General features: G+C 38.4%; 2 protein-coding genes and 2 long non-coding RNA genes across 5 annotated transcripts in view; 2 read left to right on the top strand and 2 right to left on the bottom strand.

Annotated features, from left to right (window-relative positions):
• The window catches only part of nup133 (nucleoporin 133), a 27,488-nt gene extending 26,137 nt beyond the window's left edge, over window positions 1-1,351 (top strand). The window contains exons 23-25 of the mRNA XM_044341343.1: window positions 59-123; window positions 308-396; window positions 1,092-1,351. Of these exons, the coding sequence (XP_044197278.1) occupies window positions 59-123; window positions 308-396; window positions 1,092-1,228 (291 nt within the window). The 3' untranslated portion in view covers window positions 1,229-1,351. The remainder of the gene's footprint in view (window positions 1-58; window positions 124-307; window positions 397-1,091) is intronic.
• On the bottom strand, window positions 1,212-9,408 carry LOC122973797. Its single transcript, XR_006400135.1, has 3 exons — window positions 9,321-9,408; window positions 3,601-3,794; window positions 1,212-2,218 (listed from the first exon to the last, which is right to left on the bottom strand). It is a non-coding gene; the product is annotated as an uncharacterized LOC122973797 (long non-coding RNA).
• On the top strand, window positions 7,295-14,725 carry acta1a (actin alpha 1, skeletal muscle a). 2 transcript variants are annotated; one of them, XM_044341381.1, is made up of 7 exons: window positions 7,295-7,402; window positions 9,344-9,483; window positions 10,803-11,127; window positions 11,873-12,034; window positions 12,167-12,358; window positions 12,673-12,854; window positions 14,256-14,725. In XM_044341381.1, the coding sequence occupies exons 2-7, from the start codon at window positions 9,355-9,357 to the stop codon at window positions 14,397-14,399; spliced, it is 1,134 nt and encodes a 377-aa protein (XP_044197316.1). In that variant the 5' UTR covers window positions 7,295-7,402; window positions 9,344-9,354; the 3' UTR covers window positions 14,400-14,725. The 2 variants fall into 2 exon arrangements, with proteins under 2 accessions (XP_044197316.1, XP_044197324.1); XM_044341389.1 differs by lacking the exon at window positions 11,873-12,034.
• LOC122973802 lies at window positions 12,216-12,739 on the bottom strand. Its single transcript, XR_006400136.1, has 2 exons — window positions 12,650-12,739; window positions 12,216-12,399 (listed from the first exon to the last, which is right to left on the bottom strand). It is a non-coding gene; the product is annotated as an uncharacterized LOC122973802 (long non-coding RNA).

The raw sequence follows: 14,725 nt of genomic DNA, 5'->3' as shown, positions 1-14,725 counted from the left end.
TTGGGCTTGACGGCAGTTAAAAGTCAACTTATGTGGATTTTCTGTGTTCATGTTGCAGGAAGACATCGTGGACATCGACTCTCTGAAATGCGAGATCTTCGGCAGAGCGCTCCGGAGAGACGAGTAAGATCCATCCGTCATGTTTCTATTGTTTCAGTTGGAGACTTGACATTTATCATTTGTCTGAATGAAATTTGAAAAAAAAGAAAATAAGTGGGATAAACACGCCATCGTGTGCTCGTGGTCCCTGGATGTTGTCACTGATTAGTTTTACATATTTGTGACTGTGATGCTTTATGCCTCCCAGCTGGTCCTCCGCTGACGGGAACGACGACCCTCTGGAAGCCGCCAAGGACAGCATCTTCGTCAAGATCCTTCTCAAACTCATACAAGAAGGTAAAGACCGTTCACGAAACCGTCTCGAGAAAATAAACCAAAAAACAGCCGACATGATACAAGCATTTAGTTTATTTCATCGCCAAGAGGAACTAGAGTCACATTTTAAATGTCTGAATCACAGAGACCATGGAGGATCTTGGTTTATTTTCCTATGATAAGTTTGAGATCATAAGTCGTTGAGTCTTCATGGCAAAACACACAATTTGCTGTTGAGTAAAACATAATTAAGAAAGTTCAGGCATCTGTGGAAGCTCATATCAGTCATTAACAGAAAAATGATGAATGAATAAAAGTTATGTATGATATAAAACTACTGAAGAAGAAATATTTTGGTAAGTCAAAAATATCAGAGTTGCAGTCTAATCAAAATGATTCTATTATTATAAGATTAAGAAATTATGAGAATTGTGAGGTTTGGTAATTCATAATTTCTCAATTAGCAAGTGAAATTTACAGTTAATATCATGGAGTTTTATCATTATTAACTTTTCATGTATTTTTTTTTTTTTTTATCTTTTCTTGGTGGAAATGAGCTTCCATACGTATCATGTACAGAAAAGCTTGTTCAGCTTCCTTAAAGTTTAATCTAATCCAGATGTATGTGTTTTTACACAGATTAAAGCATATACATTTAATTAAGAAGAAAAATGAACTTGATTTTCCCAAATGACAAAGTAAACTGTATTTTTCAGGTGTTCCTCTGCAGACGTACCTTCCTGATGTCAAGGAGCTTCTGGAGCTGGATGAGCTGAGCAGTTTGAAATCGAAGCCGTATTTTGAATTTGTTCTTCGAGCAAATTATGAACATTATCTTCAAGCGCAGATGTAAACCCCCCCCCCCATGACCCTTTAATACCTACTGCACTTCAGCTTTCCTTTGTATTCTAATCCTTTTGAAGAGTTGTTTGAGGAATTGTGTCCTTTTCTAAATAAATGTGTTGATATTTCTGTACTTTGAGTTGAATATTGTTTAAAATAACGGTGAGGAAGTATCATTTTACAGAGAGTAAAGGGTTAACTTCCTTCTGTCAGCCTTTCACCTGATTGTTCAGACTGCAGATTGAAAGTCACTGTTTGAGGAATCACACATGTATGTATTCACATTTACTTTAAAGCTGGAAGATTATTTGCAAAAAATTCAATGTCAGTTCAGTGAATGTCATTTACTGACATCTAGTGGCTTTCCTGAAGTACTGCTTTAAAACAACAAGGTACAAAATGGTAAGAGATTATCAATATATATTTTAAAAATCCATTATTTATAGGAGAAATGGAAATGCACATCTTTCATCCAGCATATTTCTGTTACTGGTATAATACAAGATGCCAGTCACATAATTTTGTTTTAAATGAAATCCACAAAGCACCAAAGCCAGAGTCTTAGAAATGGTGAAGTCAGACAACTCCACTATTTAAGAAGTATTTAGATAGATAGATGAGGCAGGATGAGTAGATATTAAGAAATTTGAACAATTTCTAAGTAGATAATTATTTTTAATAAAAATATAAATAGTAGTATAATAGCCTGTAGAGTATCTTTAATATTTCTCTGCAGGAACTTGGTTTAAATTCTCTTTACTGCCGTCTGATATCGCAGTTATCAGACCTAGAAAGTGGCAGAAACCTGAGCCTGTAAAGATACCGATTACCAGAAGCTGGCCTGCATTAGTCAGGACTTCCTCCTGTGTGGTGACGAAGGGCAGATGTTGGTTATTAATAGATTTGGACTCCTTGGTTGGCTGACTGCCACCCTGACAGGGATCCTCCGCGATGATCCACTTTCACAGCTACAGCGTCTGCAGAGGACTCTCAGCGTCGCCTAAAAATAGTAAAGTAGGTTAGATTGGGGACATCAGCTGTACAGAAGCCTTTCTGCTCTGCTTTTAAATGGGTTGATAAACCTTTACATAACATTACATAATATCTCTTTTCTAAGTAGGAGAGTTTATATCATATATTAAACCACTATCCAGGGTGTTGTTACACTTCCAAAATGAGCAAAATACTGCATTTTACAAATGATAATTGCTCATAAGGTTATTTTAAATTCTGGTCAAGATCCTCAATTTTCCCAAAGACAAATTTGTCTGCGAGTTTTCTGAGAAATGTGTCCAAAAATAATACAAATCTGACGTATTCATCAAAATGCAAAAAAAGTTAATTTACTGGTATATTTATGCATATTAATAAACTGCTGTAAGAAGGTTATTTTTCATCTCTTGTCCCCGAACAGATGTTATAAAGTCATCCTAAAAAAGAATGTAAGATTTAAATTTACAAAGTTATTGAGATAATTTATAAGCATGCAAAGCAATAATAGAAGAGATTATTAATGTTATTTGTTTAAAAATATACAGGGCATTATATTACATTGTCAGGTATTAATTAAAACATTAGCTGATCGTTAATAAACCATTTTAAAGTGACGTAATGGGAATAACAGGGTTCAACAGGCTTAAAACATAAAAGCTGCACTAAAAATCTGATACAAAATATAGTTATCTAATCACAGAGTGCAATAAAGATGAAAGAAATCTGCAACTTCAGATGCTGTATTAAACTTATAAAACAGTGGCGATACTAAAAAATATGTCTCTAGGATAAGTTATAATTGTTGACAAATAGTTTAATACTTAATACTAAAATACTTTAAGAAACGCTTAAACATGTCTTTGTATTGGCTTATAACTGCATTATAATGTATCAAATGCTTATATACTAATTATAACTGCTAATTACGGGGGATTATAGTAAATTATTACCATGTACAGGTATGGATTTTACTGTTCTGGCCTTTTTCTATGAAATGCTGAGTAGTATTATCTCCAATATAACAGTATAATGGACAAATTCATTAACTTTTTACAGCCTCCTTCAGGGGATTCAAAATTTGTTTTAAAGGATCAGGAGCCAGAAGAGTTGAGATGCACAGCTGAAAATAATTGATATTGACCTTTGACCTTCCTGTTGAGGCAGGTGAGAAAATATTTGTCCTACAGGGATGAAACAAACGACAGACTAATCATGTTTAAGATCAGGATTTTCTTCTGGATAAAGTACAGTATTTCAAATGTACTCATGTCTATAAGCGGGGAGTCGTTCTGTCACCAAATGTTTGAGTTACATCGTCTCTCTTTGTATTGATGACTGCAGTCTCCTGTCATTCTTTCAGGTCATTTTCCATTTAAAACTCTGAATCACCTCAGTGGAGCTTCAGTTAGCAGTTGGACAAACACAGATGAGTCTGTTGGCTCAGTTTTTGTCTCAGAGGAATTCTGCAGCTGTCCGGTGTGCTGGAGGTCCCGACCCTCTTGTTTTAGAAACCGGAGGGTGGACGTCACTCAGCTGCTGTGTGGATGTTGTTGTTTGAGCCTCCAACAGAGCAGCACAACCTCCTGAAAAACCAGCAGAAATCTCAGGCTTCCTCCACCTTCCTTTGTAGGTTTACTCTAACTCAGGATGAGAACAATATTCCTTAATTTGTTTTTTTAAATCAAACAGAAGTTTATTGTCGAGTCGACTTGCTAAATGAATCCTCTCAATACCAAACTTTGACAACAGCGGCAACTCTGATTTTTAAGATAAAGATGGCAATTTTCCATTTTTTTCTTACTGTCAACAAATCTCATGTTTGGATCCAAACCAACAATGAACTGATCTACTAACAAGTATTGTGGGTGTATCCAAAGCCTGATATATCTTATTCCTCTGAGCTCTAGACCTCCGTTGTTGTCCAAAAACTATTAAAAACACGTCTGAGTCACACCGCTGCACTCGGTGACATGTTCCTTCATTATGAAGAGTTTGGTCATGTTTCTTTGTTTAGAAACGGCTCAAAAGACTAATAACAGCGATCACGTTTTTAGTCTCAGGAGAGTAGTTCTGTGTAAGGCAGACGCCAATGAGCGTGTGCAGGAATGCAATTCTGTTTACAGTTTTGCTAGCGTGTTGTGCGACATATCACAACCTCTGGACTTTGTACTGAAGTTCTTTGAGAAATTTACAGTGTAGTACTCAGTGGCTTTACACAGAACTACTCTCCAGAGAGTGAAAACGTGATCACTGTTGTTAGTCTTTGGAGCCGTTTCTAAACAAACTAACAAGACCAACACTTGTGAAATCACATTGAAACTACACATTTTCAGCACCAAGCGCACATACAGTACAGCACGCAGCCCTTTCTAGTTTATTTATTTTAATTAACTAACATATTAGTTACTTCCAAGCAGCAACCTAAGTAGGTATATAATACGATGAAGTCAGTTATTTAAAATAAAAAATACTTAATTGAACATTATCTAAATTCGACAATGTCCATACTGGGTTCATAGCCTCTAATTAATGTTTCAAGTGTTATAGGTGCTATACTGATAACTCATCAAAAATATAAATAACTGTAATTCAAAAGAGATGAGATAAGTGATAAATAAATAGATAAATAATTTGGTATGAATTTTGGCTACACAGTTTGCTTTCATTCAAAAAGAAAAACATCTGAAAAATAGCTTAAAAAAATTTATGTCAGCTATTCTTTGACGTTTGATTTAGAGTCTTCTCAGGATATACAGTAGGTTTGCACCAAGCGGCAACCTCCAGGGCTGTAAAGTGAAGCCAATGCGGAAGTGCCAAAAACAGTGCAGTTCCTCGAATGGCCACTTGAGGCTCCAAAAGCGAGTCAATCCCCATAGACCCCCATGTTAAAATGCCCAACTTTACAGTAAAAATAAACATGTTTACAGCCTGGTACAAAAGACGGTTTAGGTCTCTATAGGTAATTTCCCCTTTCATGACAACTGTACTCACTCACACCGTAAAGTTATGCATAATGAAGGACATGGCTGCTTTGAGTGACAGGTCCGCCAGCCGCTAGGTGGCTTGTTTCAGCCATTCGGCCCGCCTCTTTGCCCATTTTTGATTGGCTGGGAGTTACATAGCGTCACGTACAGCCAAGATGGCGACGGCCGGAGCAGCTCACTTTGAGCTTCAAAACCGCTCTTCAGAAACCAACGAGTGACGTCACGGTAACTATGTCCATATTTTTATACAGTCTATGGTTTGCACAATAGGCCAATTCATTGTGTTGGCTTTGTTGGTAGTATGATATTGCACACTTTAACATTTTTTTAGGCTACTGAGTGTGATTTAATGACCTCCTTCTTGTAATAACCTCAAATAAATTAAACTAAAATCAAAAATAAAATCACTAGATATAGTGTCTTTTTCATGGGTCGATCTTTAAAATAAAAAACACCCAACTTAAGTTGTGAATGGGTGTTTGCTCTGTGTACTGTGTGTCTGTGTATATATGTGTATGTGTGGTCCAGGTATTTCTCTTGTTGTGGGGACTCGCCTCCCTTATGGGGACAATAAGCAAGTCCCCTTAACGCAAATCATTAATTTCAAGGTGAGGACTTGGTTTAAAGTTAAGGCAAGTTTAGGGTTAAAGCTGCTATGTGTCAGAATCAGAAATTCCTTCTCATTAATGATGCTGGTGGTGAACTGCAGCCAGCACTTGTTGCCCGCTCTTGCGTGCGTGCTCGCTATCCGTCAGCACAAACTAACAGCTAAAATCACAATATTACAATATATTTCACATGCTTTGCAGTAATGGTAGCTTACCTATCCAATAGGAAGAAAGCCAGCTCAGGTGCCAGTTGTATGTTGACGTTAGCGGACTCCATTTCTAAGCTAATATTAGCTAGTGCTGCACTTTGTTGGCACTGTTGTAGGGGGGCAGAAGAGGGGCAAGGCACTTGAGAACACACATAAAGGCCTTTACACACTGAGGATGTGACAAATAAACAACACGAAAATGTGAACTATTCGCCTGCGGATATTTCACATCAAAACTATTCATATCAGCAGTGATACGAATTTGCGACAGAAACACAAATTTGCGGAAGAATCTGCAACATGGACAAACTGCCTTCGCCAAGCTGACTGACAGCAGACATTTACTGAACCAAAATAGTCTACATGTCGGCTCCATGGGAAGAAATTAACAGTGTTTGTATTTATAAATATATGATGATTATACATATGATGATACATCAATCAATATATTGATTAATTGGCTTTATTTTACCGCCCACCGTAGCAAGTGAGCCTACCCATCTGCAGTGAAACAGGCGAGCTCACAGACAGACCGGGAGCTGATCGAACAATGTAGATACAGTAAATAAGTTCAAAACACACTACATGTGGGCCTTTGTAATAAAGAGCTGTGCAGATTATACGCTTTGTGATTGATTGATGCCTTTTATTCGCTGTGTGAGTAAAGTAATACTTGCATTCTGTGTGAAAGAGAAAAACAACAGTTTGGGGAAAAAAAATGTATATATATATATATATACACATCCCTGATGTGTAAAGGCCTTTAAACGTCACATCCTTTGAATTTTCCTGGCAAACCTGTACTGAGTCCTTTACACAGAAATCAGTCCACAGGCTGCTACAGGCAACTAAAAAAGTTCTTCACATTCTGTTGATAATTTTAGTTTTTTGTTTGTTTTAAGCTAAAATTCTTACATACAGCACCTTTAAGGTTAGGATAAGTATCCAGGAAATGAATGTAAGCCAATGTAATGGCCTCTGAAGTGATAGAAGTGTGTGTGTGTCTATGTAGTAGTAGTAGTAATGGTCGGTGCGTCTGTCTGGTCTCGCTCCATACACGGGCTCGAGCGCTCCACTGCGGACTCGCGCGGGGTTCCTCTCCATATATGACCCGAGTAGCGCGCGAGCCTCCATATATGACCCGAGCGGCGCGCGAGCCTCCATGCGGCGGTCCATATATGGACGAAGGGCCGGTTGAATTCCTGTCGAACACCCGGACATTCCTATCGGCTGTCTGGGGGAGACGAAAGAAAAAAAACAAAAAACAGCCCGGGTGGTATGGAGGAGAAGGGGTATATAAGCACCCCGGTGGTGGCTGCTGTCACCCCCGCCTTCAGCTGGAACCAGCAGCGGTTAAAGTACCCTCACTGACAGCCGGAGACAAGCAGAGGTAAGCGGCTTGGAGGAGCAGGGCTGACCGGGTGGATGGGTGGTGGGAAGGGAAGGGAAGCAGAGAGCTGGAATTAACTGGAGTTTGACCTGTTGTTAGTTTAAGTGAGTGATACAGACGGAAAATAATCTGGACTAACTGACGGGAGCTGGCAGGGAACCGCAGCCGGCCTCTGTTAACCGTCAACGGCGTGAAAAAGCAGCTTCTGTTGTGACAGTCAGCAGGAACCGTCCTGCTGCGTTCAGGGACGGTCGGAAATATTGATATTACAAAAGAGCGACCAAAAAACGTTATATTTTTTTTTTCGATTTTTTAAACTCCAAATGTAATTATTAGAGTAAGATCGTGTAACGTTATAGTATTTCTGCAATAGAGAAGCAGTTGACTGATTTTTCTTTCAAATTGTTTATTTTCCTCAACATTAACAGTAACATTGTCTTAAAGGACGGGTTTACAATTTTTCAAGATTGCAGATTAGCGCATACACTTCATGGTCTTCAGTTATTATGACAAAAATCAGGGTAGTAATTGCTCTTTAAATCATAAGTTGTGTTACCGGTCGAAGCTATAAGGTTATAGTAACAACATTCAATCTTGCCTCAGCTTTTGTGTAGTTTTTAGATGTCGTTACACTTTGGTGGTGATTCCTTTTTTCACTCAGCAATTTACTTTAAGGTTAAGTATTTAATTGAGTTTAGAACTTTGTGCAAACATCAATTACAGGGAATTTATGTTTACATTCTCCAAAACAAACAGAAACAAACAATTAAGTATAAAACTGATGTTTTGATGGAAATAGTAAACAGTGAGTTTATTTTTCCAGTGCTTTTTTTTTTTTTTTTTTTTTTATGTTAGCTTAGCCATCCATGCTTGGCTCCTAAGTAGTATTTGTATTATTAATTCAAATGTTCAGCATGATTCTAATGAAAAGTACATATATAAATAGCGGCCTGTGATTCTTACTTAGAGCTCAGATGTAGGAGCTTATGAGGAGCACTTGAAGGCATCATTATACTAAATGAGGGTTAATGGCGTTTCTGTTTATTTCTTGGTAATTAATTACAGGTCATTAAAGGCTGAGTAAACTGTTTTCAGCTGATTAATGATCAACAGGATCAGAGCTGTGAGAGGAAAGGCTAACATATCCTATTATATCATATGAGCTATAGACGTTAGCCTGTAAACACAACAGGGAGTGTTTGTTAATAGTAGAAGAAACACAGTCTACAGTAGTTAATGACCAGATGTTTATAATCATACTCCACAAGTGAACATGTAGATAATACAATTATGTATTCATAGCTTATGTAGTTTAATCAAAATAATTGTCAGTAGTAGCCCTGCAACAATAGAAATATCACATGAGATGAGAATAATTTAAGAAGCTGCCAAAGAAAATTCTGGAGGTAAAATCAACATAAAATTTAGCAGGTTACATCTTTTTAGCTGGAAAATTAATAACATAAAAATAATTGGGTGACTTGCAGTGTAATGTTTATTTTGTTTTGTTCTCCAGTGATAATCAAATATAAAACCTTACATAAGAAGTAGTTTTGGTAACTAAAGGATGAATAGTCACAGATTTACAGCACTTTGTGGCCGAAAAGCAAATGCAATACTGAAACAAATATTGAAATTATTAACATACAATTCTGTTTGTTTACATGTAACGTCAAACAACTTATAAACAGCTATAGGGAAGAATTAAATCAAGTCTGTGCACCTAAACATCACACATCCACAGCTCTGTTGTGTTTGTGCCATTGTGTTTATGACGCTACCTGAAGGTATCTGAAGGCTAAATTAAACCAAAGTGGAAAGTTATTTTTACCTCAGATGTTAAGCCTCCTTATCAGACAGATAACGAGTTCAGATCCGTGGTTTTTCCAGCGTGTGAAGTGCTTTTCAGACAACTCACCACCTCTGACTTCCCTCCTCCAGAACCCGCAGCCATGTGTGACGACGATGAGACCACCGCCCTCGTGTGCGACAACGGCTCCGGCCTGGTGAAGGCTGGCTTCGCCGGAGACGACGCCCCCAGGGCCGTCTTCCCCTCCATCGTCGGCCGCCCCCGTCACCAGGTACACAAAAAAAATAATAACAATCAGGATCTGACACTTGATCGCTTGAGTTTTTAGTTGCTTTTAATATTAGCTTTTTGTCATTTTTTTTTATCTTCACCAAGGAGGTTAAACTCATCGCTGCTCGCTCCTTACATTTAGATATTTGGTATTAAGTTCTCCTCACACTTTTACACTCCCAAGAGGAAGTAACCTACTAATTCTGCTGACCTTATGACCTTTCCGCTACTGCCACCATCAGGCCAAAATGTGTCTAACCTCATATAAATACTCTATCACCTGTCAGCTCACAATAAAAACCAACTGAGGACATTATTAGGACTTTATTGAGCACTTTGATCAGAGATTACAACTTAAATACAGTTTTTTTTTCCATTAAATTAGCCAAATGCAGTAAACACTGCTTAATGCTGTATCTTTTCCTGTCTTTTTTTTCGTTTGTTTTTTACATTTTTAATATATTTTTGCAGAAAGAATCTGACCTCAACATGAGAAGACTTTTTTGTTCTGGCATTGAAGTTTTTATCAATGGCAACAAGTAGACATGTACATCATTTCTAGGCCACAGGAGTAGACATAAGAAAATACATAAATGAAAATGATTAATATATTCTGTGCAAAAGCGTGAGACCCACTCAACAATGAAGTGAAAAGGAAACTATACACAGTAGTTTCTTCTATTCAAGTCCCCCAAAACTAGTCCCATCTACAAAAACTACATTTTAATGTACTGAACATATAAACTAAGATTGTGCCTCAACTTTTATTCCACCTTTACTGAAATCTCTAAAATGTGCCTGTTGGACACATGAAGAGAAGCCAAAAATATGTGTAAATGTACATTTAGAAGGAACCAGCAGACCTGTGTCTTCATTGATAAGGCTTTGCTGTCTGGGCTGTAGATTTATTTAACATCCTTAGTGACATGAGGTCACAGTTTGGCTTTAAAAGTTCCTCATTCAATCTCTGAACTGGGATAGACTGGTTTCAGGTACTATGCACTTCACTATTGGAATGAACTGCAACACAGCTTAAAGTTAGAGACACTTGTTCCTCTGAGGGACTTTAAAGTTTTTTTTCTTGAATAAAGAAAGCTTCAAAAGCTTAATAGACATATAAAATATGTACAGCAGGTGTAGCTAAAAGTGTGTAAGAGATGATTTCGTCAGGTCACTAGAGATTATTTATCAGTTTTTGTCAGTCAGAATGAAACTTGTCACGCTGAGGAGTCATGTGTTTAATTCAGATCTTCACCTCGCTGTGTGTTCTCAGAGTTAGAAAACATGCATCATCTCTCCTGTTGTTGCTCCTCCTCTCAGGGTGTGATGGTCGGTATGGGCCAGAAGGACTCCTACGTGGGTGACGAGGCCCAGAGCAAGAGGGGCATCCTGACCCTGAAGTACCCCATCGAGCACGGCATCATCACCAACTGGGACGACATGGAGAAGATCTGGCACCATACCTTCTACAACGAGCTGCGCGTGGCCCCCGAAGAGCACCCCACCCTGCTGACGGAGGCCCCCCTCAACCCCAAAGCCAACAGGGAGAAGATGACCCAGATCATGTTTGAGACCTTCAACGTCCCAGCCATGTATGTGGCCATCCAGGCCGTGCTGTCCCTCTACGCCTCCGGTCGTACCACCGGTGAGTCTGCAGCCTCTTAACATTTAGAGCTTCTTTCTCAAGACGAAGAACTGAAGAATTATTGTTGTTGTCCATTTAGAGCTTTATAACAATATTTACAGTTAGACAATATGAATTTGGCAGCAATCAGAGATTTTGCAGTTATATTGAGATATTTATTCCTCTAATAAAGTTCTCTGGGGGCGATGTTGCAAATCAATAAGCAGGTCTGTTTTATGGGGATATTGGATTTACATGACTTTGCATTAGTTTAATTAAGTACCTTTACTTTTTAGCTATTTAGTTCACTGGATTATCCAAAAACAGACTTTTCATCAGGTTTGTTTAACTATTTACAAATAGTTTCTCAACTGAATTTCCTGAAAATGCACTATATCATGATATAAGTAAATAATGAGTTACTAAATTACAGCAGAGTTTATCCATATTGCCCATCTTTAGTAGCCAAAATCCAAAAGACTTCAGTTTATAATGATACAAAACTGATAATAAATGAATTGTAGTAAAGTAATTTATCAAGCAGTTCATGCCTTTATTTGTTTCAGCTCCCCATACATATATTTAATGTTTTTCTCTGATTTATTTCATTGTAAACTGAATATTTTGGGGCTTTTGACTGTTGATTGGAACAAACAACATCGTTTAGGTCTCTGTGAACCTGTGATGTGCATTTTTCACTATTTTCTGACAACAAAAATCTGCGCTGCATTGATTTTTTTTTGGTTTGTTTGTTTTTCTCTCTCAGGTATCGTGCTGGACTCTGGTGATGGTGTGACCCATAACGTGCCCATCTATGAGGGCTACGCTCTGCCTCACGCCATCATGCGTCTGGATCTGGCTGGTCGTGATCTGACTGACTACCTCATGAAGATCCTGACTGAGCGTGGCTACTCCTTCGTCACAACTGGTAAACACTTCCTATCAACACAAAATACACAAATCTAGTTTATTTAAAGACTTAACACCCATGTTGTTTTCTTCAGTTGTTTTTTTTTACATGTTATGCACAAAGTCTGATCTTTACTCTCTTGCTCTCCAGCTGAGCGTGAGATCGTGCGTGACATCAAGGAGAAGCTTTGCTACGTGGCTCTGGACTTTGAGAATGAGATGGCCACCGCTGCCTCCTCCTCCTCTCTGGAGAAGAGCTACGAGCTGCCCGACGGTCAAGTCATCACCATCGGCAACGAGCGTTTCCGCTGCCCCGAGACCCTCTTCCAGCCCTCCTTCATCGGTTTGTACTTGTTTGCTTTTGAGAAAAATAACTGATACAATCTAAAAAGCCAAATATTTAAAGGTTAAATTTAGTTTTGTAGGAATGAGTTTGTACTCTTTGTAAAGTTTTCCTGATGATAAGAAATCTCTGCATCCTCAGATATAAAAACAGAGGTGACAAAACTTTCCTCTCTGAAGTATTTTTGACAGAATCATAAAGTGTGAAAAGAAAATCTCTGTAAAAACTGTAGACTTGTGTAGCAACGTTATAGAAATGTTTCAAGATTAAAGACATTTACTGTAAACTCACCTGTTTGCTGTGCACCTGAACAGGTATGGAGTCTGCTGGTATCCATGAAACCGCCTACAACAGCATCATGAAGTGTGACATCGACATCCGTAAGGACCTGTACGCCAACAACGTGCTGTCCGGTGGCACCACCATGTACCCGGGTATCGCTGACCGCATGCAGAAGGAGATCACAGCTCTGGCTCCCAGCACCATGAAGATCAAGGTACGAATAAGACCATATAAGACGAGTTAACTCCTGGCTGGGTTGAAATCTTAATGAAGAAACACAATGAAAAGGCATAAATAAGCTCAGCATGATTAGATTTGGACAATTGCATTTACATTTCATGGCTAAAAGATCATGTGATTAAAAAACATGTTCATTCATCTGCTGATAGAACAGTCTCTACTCTTCTGGGGAGGCTTTCTAATTTTTTTTTGATCCTGGATGCAGGGATTTACTCTCATTCAGCATAAGTGAAGTCCAACACTAACAGTTATGTTGGGTGATAAAATCCGGCTCAATTTCTGTGTCCCAGTTCATCCCACAGTTGTTGGATGGGTTTCAGGCCAAACTGGGAAAACAGTTTCTTTTAAGGAGCTGTTCATCATGTTGAAACAGGAAAGGGACAAAAAACAAACTGTTGCCCTGAAGTGGGAAGAACAAAAAAACAGCCCCAGACTGTAGCAGATGTGATTTAAATTGTTGGAAGCAAAAAAACAAAACTTAACAGAACAGAAGCACTAAAAGCTACGTTGACAGTTGATCCAAAATCTAACAGACAGATTAATAAATATTTAAACTAACTGTTTAGTCGGTAAAAAGCCCAACACCAGCTCTGTAGCCCAAGATGACGTCTTTAGATGCTTTGTTTAATCTGATCAACAGTCCAAAACCCCAAAAATATCATTTACAATTATATAAAACAAAAAGAAAATCTTTACATATGAGAAGCTGGAACCAGAGAATGTTTGGCATGTTTGCTTGATAAATGATTTGAATGATTAATTGATTATCAAGATTGTTGCCAATTATTTTTCACCTCCAATTTAAAACAAAATGTATTTTTTACTACCACAACTAAATCTTCATTTTGTTCATTCTTCACCTCGAAAACAAAATTTGACAAAACAATCTGAACATAAGGTCAGTTTTTGTTTATTAGCGGTTTTAAACTTTGACACATTCGTCATCAGCAGACAGTGTTTAGTCATCATTGAATCGTAGATGTTCAGATTTTAGTTTTTCTGAGCATTTTAAGGATTTTTAGTCTATGTTGGCTTGAAAGTTGAGATAAACACTTCATTGTTTTAAAGCTAACATGGACAGGAAGGAAGGAAGGTGCTCAGAAAAATGGAAACATGAACATCCACAGTTTTATTATAACTGGTCAAACTCCATCTGCTGAGGACGATCATGTGATATGATTGAAAGCTCCAGAACAGCAACAAAATGACCTTTGTGCAGAGATTGTATTGTCTGCTATAGTTTCTTCCTCTTTTCCTTTCAAAAACACCAAATGAAAGTGTTTTAAAGTAAAAAATGTGTGTAAAGCGTAAAGACTGAGTTACAAAGATCCCCTTCAGGTGATAAAAACCAACCTCATTTCCTCCTCTTCTGCAGATCATTGCCCCTCCTGAGCGTAAATACTCCGTCTGGATCGGCGGCTCCATCCTGGCCTCCCTCTCCACCTTCCAGCAGATGTGGATCAGCAAGCAGGAGTACGACGAGGCCGGTCCCAGCATCGTCCACCGCAAGTGCTTCTAAACACGACGCCTCCACCTCGTCAGGCTCAGGATCCAAAGCAATAAGACGCCGCCGTCCCCGGACTCTGGAACAACATCCTCTCCTAACACCAGGGACTGTGTGGTGTCTAAACCTGTACATAATGTTATTTATTCCTTCTTTTATGAATGTGATGCTCTGAATGTAAGTGATGTCCAGTCTATGTGTGTGTTTGTGTGTGTGCATGAGGAAAGGCAAGTGTTCGAGGTACGACACGCTCCAACTCCGACCAACTGAGAGAGAGAAAAAACACAAAAAAGACCAAAAAAGAAACGAGTCAAAAAGCAAATAAAAGCCATTTATTTTCA

This window comes from Thunnus albacares, chromosome 3 (genome assembly GCF_914725855.1).
Source record: "Thunnus albacares chromosome 3, fThuAlb1.1, whole genome shotgun sequence".
Taxonomy (NCBI): Eukaryota; Metazoa; Chordata; class Actinopteri; order Scombriformes; family Scombridae; genus Thunnus; species Thunnus albacares.
This window is presented reverse-complemented; position numbering and strand designations above follow the sequence as displayed.